Source organism: Equus quagga, chromosome 12 (genome assembly GCF_021613505.1).
Source record: "Equus quagga isolate Etosha38 chromosome 12, UCLA_HA_Equagga_1.0, whole genome shotgun sequence".
In the NCBI taxonomy this organism is placed as follows: Eukaryota; Metazoa; Chordata; class Mammalia; order Perissodactyla; family Equidae; genus Equus; species Equus quagga.
The window spans coordinates 92,527,742-92,533,590 of NC_060278.1; the positions used below are offsets into that span (position 1 = coordinate 92,527,742).

General features: G+C 59.6%; 1 protein-coding gene across 1 annotated transcript; it reads right to left on the reverse strand.

Annotated features, from left to right (window-relative positions):
• Positions 1 to 452: 452 nt before the first annotated feature.
• On the reverse strand, positions 453 to 3,732 carry MAFB (MAF bZIP transcription factor B). Its single transcript, XM_046679757.1, has one exon. It carries the CDS (start codon positions 3,354 to 3,356, stop codon positions 2,385 to 2,387), a length of 972 nt encoding a protein of 323 aa, XP_046535713.1. The 5' UTR covers positions 3,357 to 3,732; the 3' UTR covers positions 453 to 2,384.
• Positions 3,733 to 5,849: the final 2,117 nt, after the last annotated feature.

Sequence of the window (5,849 nt, forward strand, 5' to 3'; positions counted from 1 at the left end):
GTGCCAGAAAGACCCTGATTCCCCATTAGGGGGGCAGCTCCTGTCTTCCTAAGATCGGCCAATCTCTACCTCACAGCTGCAGGCTAGCAGGCCAGTCCTCATGCCCAAGCCTGAAATCCCCACAAAAGTGGCATGTGCCCGCACTTGGTTTCACACACCGGCTCCTGAGCGGGGTTTGTACCTAGGGCGAGAAGCAGAAAACACATTTGAGGCTCACGTACACACACATGCACACGCACACACACAAGGCAGAGATTTGCCCGGACTTGGTCTGTTTCTCCACTGGCCAGTGGCGTGAGTGTGTTCCAAATCTCTGCGACTCTTGAAGAGGCAAGAGAAGGAAGTCAAAGTCGGGCGAACGCAGAGTCCTCTAAATAAACACCATTTCCATGGTTTTAATAAGCAAAATAGGAAACCATTTTAATAACCAAAAAAACAGAAACCAGTCTGAATAAAACTACAATAGACTAGGTTTTAATATTTTCATATCATAAGCAGGGTTTAAAATTGATCCCTTATATTACATGAAATAAAAACAATTTCTGTTGCGGCAAATTTGATTTCAACACAGTTGAATCCGTAAAAACCGAAGCTCGTTTCTGATGCAGGACGAATATCCACAATATTTAAAACTGCAAGCACCATGCGGTTCATACAATCTTGTTATTACTGTTAATTTATCAACTAATACAAACTCAAAAATGCATCCGGCCAGCAGCGCCAGCGATTTCAAATGGGAACTTAAAAATATGCTTTCATTTTGGTATTTTTGTCAGTGCAACTCAAAACCTTTTACTGACCTGCAGGAAAAAAAATAACAATAAAGAAAAACACCAGATCTTCCCTATAACTACTATACAACTGAAAGGAGGGGGAGACACCAGCAATAACTCCCCTGCTATGTCAAAAGCAGGGAAAGAAACGCACATAACGTATTGGTCTAAAGAACGCACTTGAAAGTTGCAAAATTACTTGCTAATGTTTGGGTTTCCAGTACTTTCTGAGTGTGGCGGTTGGTTCAACACAAGTTCAGATCACCATTGGGCAGTGTCCTGTCGGAGCTGGCAGCGCAGCTCACCCTGGAAGCACTGCGGCCCCAGCCATTTGTGCCGGCCTGGTGTGTGGTGAAGGGACTCTGGGGCGATTCTGGTTGCCATAAAAAAAGCAAACAAGATCTGTTTTTTCCTTTCTTGTCAGGGGCATCAATTAGCCACAAGACAAAGTAGGAGCAAGGACCCCAACACTCCCTGGCCTCCGGGGTTGCAGAACCTCCGCGGCTGCCCTGCCCTGCTACTCAGAGCTGGGGACCCCAGTCCTCTTTCTCTCAACACCAACAAAATTGAAAACTAAAGCAGGAGGGAAAAAAGAGGACCCATCCGGGCAGGGGAGGGGGAGAAAGCACGCAACTTCCCAAGGTGCCCCAAGACAAACTTGTTTTCTGATGCAAAATGCCCAGAACTTTTTTTTTACTTACAAAAAGAAAATACCATAATAATAAACCCAAACAAAGACACTCAGCTTGCTGTCACGTTCTCTCAGCTGTTTGGCGGGGCGGGTATTTACAAGCCGACAGCCGGGACTGATAGCCGGCAAGCAGCCTCCGAAGTTTCCGAACTGCGATCCTTTCTCACTCAAAAAAACAAGGGGTTTATGATCCATGATCAACAACATGCTAAAGTTAAACAAGAAAATGGTACAAAATAGAAATTATTACCATACATGTCCAGCATGCAGGATTAATATTTTTAATGCAGATTTTCGTATTTTTTCTATATAATCGAGCAGGCAATAAAACTGATGAGATTCGCGCGGAAAACGTCCTGAGGCCCGCGTCTCCAGGCTGAGAGCCAGTGTTCTCCGTACCCTGGATAGACAGATCCGTCTGTCTCTCCTTCCTTCCTTCGCTCAGCCTCGCCTCGCGCCTGACGGGACGCCAGGGTCCCTCTCCTCTCCTCTCCTCGCTGCTCTCTTCCTGGGCTGGATTGCGCTCCTGGCCGCGAGGCGGGGGCCCTGGCTTAACGCGCAAAGTTCAGGAAGCCAGGAGTCTCCAGACGGCCTTGGCGACTCCTCGGGAATATGCCTTGCCGCCCTCCAGCCTGGAGAAAAGTTGCTCCGGGATTTCCCACCCCCTCGTCTCTCTCTGGCTCTGCTCGAGTCTAGGAGGCGGCGCTGGCGCGCGCCGTTCTCGCCTTGGCCAAGGTCCCCTGCCTGCCCACGCGCCCTCCTGTCGCCCGCGTCCCGCGCGCCCTTCCTCCCTTTCCCTCAAGTCAAACAGGTCAAGGCTGGGGCCGTGGCAGGGGCAGGGTCCGGGGGAGTCTGGAGCTGGGGACACGGGACGGGGAGTCCGGGCCGGGGCAAGGGCGGGGGCCGGGACCGGCCACGACTCACAGAAAGAACTCGGGAGAGGAGGGGCTGTCGCTGGTGGAGCCCGCCTCCCTGAAGCCGGAGTTGGCGAGTTTCTCGCACTTGACCTTGTAGGCGTCTCTTTCGCGGGCCAGCCGGGACACCTCCTGCTTAAGCTGCTCCACCTGCTGAATGAGCTGTGTCTTCTCATTCTCCAGGTGGTGTTTCTGCTGGACGCGTTTATACCTGCACGACTGGGCGTAGCCCCGGTTCTTCAGGGTCCGCCGCTTCTGCTTCAGGCGGATCACCTCGTCCTTGGTGAAGCCCCGCAGGTGGCGGTTCAGCTCGCGCACGGACATGGACACGAGCTGGTCGTCAGAGAAGCGGTCCTCCACGCTGCCGCTACCGCCAGCCGCTGTCGCTGCAGCCGCCGCGTGCGGCCCAGGCCCGGGGTGGCTGGTGGGCAGCTGCTGCGCAGGGCTGGCCGCGCTGGACGGCGGCGGCGAAGCTTGGTGATGGTGGTGATGGTGCGGGTGTGCGTGCGGGCCCAGCTCGTCGTGGGCCACGCCGGCGCCTGGGTACGCGTGGTGCGGGTGTGGGTGGTGGTGATGGTGGTGGTGGTGCGCGCCACGGAAGCCGTCGAAGCTCTGCAACGGCTGCGGCACCGGGTGTGAACCGATGAGCGCCTCCACCGCGTCCTCAGGCGTCAAGTTGAGCGCCTCGGGGTTCATCTGCTGGTAGTTGCTCGCCATCCAGTACAGGTCCTCGAGGTGGGTCTTCTGTTCGGTTGGGCTGAAGCTGGGCGACGAGGGCACGGAGCTACATGGTGTGCTGAGCGGTGTGGACGACACCGAGCCGGCTGGCTGCAGGCGTGTGCAGGGCCGACTTGGGCGCTCCGCGCGCCCCAGCGGCTCCTTCTTTACGTCGAACTTGAGCAGGTCGAAGTCGTTGACGTACTCCATGGCCAGCGGGCTGGTGGGCAGCTCGGGCCCCATGCTCAGCTCCGCGGCCATCGCTGACGCGAGGCGCAGCCGCCGCCGCTGCCCGGGAAACTTTGCGGCCGGCCGGGGCGCGCCGAGACGAGAGCGGGGGCGAAGAGCCGCGAGCCCGGGAGGCGGGGAGCCGAGGGCGCAGCGGGCCGGGGCCGCCGGCCAAGCCTTTGTCTGGGGACGCGGCTGCGCGCCGGAGAGTCCCGAGGCTGCCTGCGCCGCCCCAGAGCTCGGGGCTGTGGCCGCGCCTGGGCCGGGCCGAGCCGGGAGGGGTGGAGAAGCAAGCGGGGCGTGCGGCTGGGCGGAGGGGAGGCGCCGGGCGAGCGCCCGCCGCTTGCTCTCTAGCTCTCTTGCTCTTGGGCTCTCTCGATCGCAGCCGCTCGCAGCCTGGCGGTGCAGCTGTGCTGGATCCGGCGCCGCCGCTGCCTTTTATCGCCTTCCTGATGTCACCCGGGCTCGGGGGCCCGAGCGGCCCAGCGCTCTGGCCAATGGCTGCACTGCACCCTCGGCCCGGCGGCGCTGGGCGGGGCGCGCCTGACAGCTCCTCCGCCCCCCGCGTCAGCTGACTGGCGGCCCGAGCCGCCCGGGAGCCGCCGAGGCTTGGCAGAGGGCTGGAGCGGAGTGGGACGGCCGGCCCGGGCCCAGCCCCCCATGTCCTCCAGGTCCCGGTCCCCGCCCGCTCGCCTTCGGAGCGCGCACCCACTCTAGGCCGAGCCGTGGCTTCCACCCATTCGCGCGCTCTCCTCCCTCTTTACCCTTTGCTCCCCGCCTCCATCCCGTGTCACCCCCAGGGAGGCTCAGAATGAGAGCCGGGACGACACCTCTTGGGCCTTTGTTCCCAAGCGTCCCCCGCCCAGTGGGGGACGCTCCATGTGCCGCGCGGCTGCGGGCCGTGTGTGTGTCGTGCATGCCTGTGTTTTTGCAGGTCTGCGCATATTGTGTTTTGGGGGGTGGGGTTGGGGCTCCAAGAGTTGTGTTCGAATCCTCCTTGGGCCAAACCGGGGCCGTTCTCCTTCTGGGGGTTGCGGTGGCCCAGCCCGGAACTAAGAATCTACTGGTCCCGCCGCTCCCGGCGCTCACCCCACACCCACAAACACGCAAGATGAAGGGAGCGGGAAAGGATCGGCCATAAGACTATAAATCCCTTTCCCCAGCCAGACGCACGGAACCCTGAGCTCCCTGAAGCTTGGGGCAGAGGCCAGCCCAGGACAGTGCTGCGGGCAGCTCTCGGCTGCTGGGGAACGGGCCCTGTTTTTGTTTGAACGATTTGTAACGATTAAGCAGATCCCGGCGTCAGCTGGCCGCTGAGAGGCTCAAACAGGCATAAAGTGCGACCCCAAGTGGCCACTGTGAGCAAAGGCGCGCCGAACCTCCCGGGCCCTTGCGGGAAGGCTTGGACCGCGCCGCGGACCCAGCTAGGTCTTCCTAAGTGGCCCAACCCAAGCCATCCCAGAACGTAGGCTGTGTGTGCACCGGAGCCCAGAACAGGTTGCCCTAAAGCCACGCACGGGTCCTCGGGTCCTGTCCTCAGACTCAGCAGTGAGTTCCGCACTGATCGCCCCCCACGAAACTCTTCGCCACGGCTCTTGGGGGACGGGGGCAGAGTGCCAGTCGGCTGCTCCAGGCGCGGGAAGATCTGGGGCCGAGTTACTCCGGTGGCCGAAAATGGGAACGCCACTGTGAGGGGGCCCAGGACTGTCCGATGAGAAATCTTCCCAGAGCGCAGACGGGGAGCCCGGAGCGCACCGCGCCAGGCATCCAGACAGGGCTCCGGCGCTGCGCACCCTTCCTACTCCGGTCCTGGATGGCCCAAAACAAGAGGTTCTTCCTAGCCCCCAACCTGGGCACAGAAACCGGATAAATCGCAAATTCGCTGTACCCGGAGACGCGACCCGCCTCTCGCGTCGCCTTCTGCTCTTTGGCTTTGGGCGCGCGCAGCGAAAGGCAGGAGAAGCGTGCACTGGGTGAGTGTGTCCGGGCCGCTGCCTGTGCAGAACCAGCACGATTGACGCCGCGCGTACGGGTCAAGTTGGGTCACACCAATGCGGACGCAACCAGATATTTTTTTAATGGTAGAAGGTAAAATGTTTGCCTCCAATTAATCTGAAAACTCTGTCTATTCTCTTGAGCCCTCGTTAAGGCTGGGGTGGGGTGTGGTCTTGGGCCACCTATTTTCAATAAAATGAATATATTTTAACCGAAACTTGGACTGAAAGATTTGGATCAGCAACTGTCCTGCTGGAAGAGCCTGTCTTCAGCCCTCTTCGAGAAGCGTGCTCTCCGCAGAAAAGATTAGGCTGTCTCTCCCGACTGTCTGGGCCGTGCCGCGGCCCCGCCCCTGCCTGAAGCTGGGTTCTGGGGACACGCACCCTCCCTGCAAGTGTCCGTGTCGCATGCGCACGAAGAGGGAACACACTCGGACTGCGGTTCAGTGGGGGAGCGTTTCGAGGCCACACTGGGTCGGCCGCCTCGTGTCCGTGCAGACCATAGGCGGCTGTGTGCGCCCCGGAGCTCTAG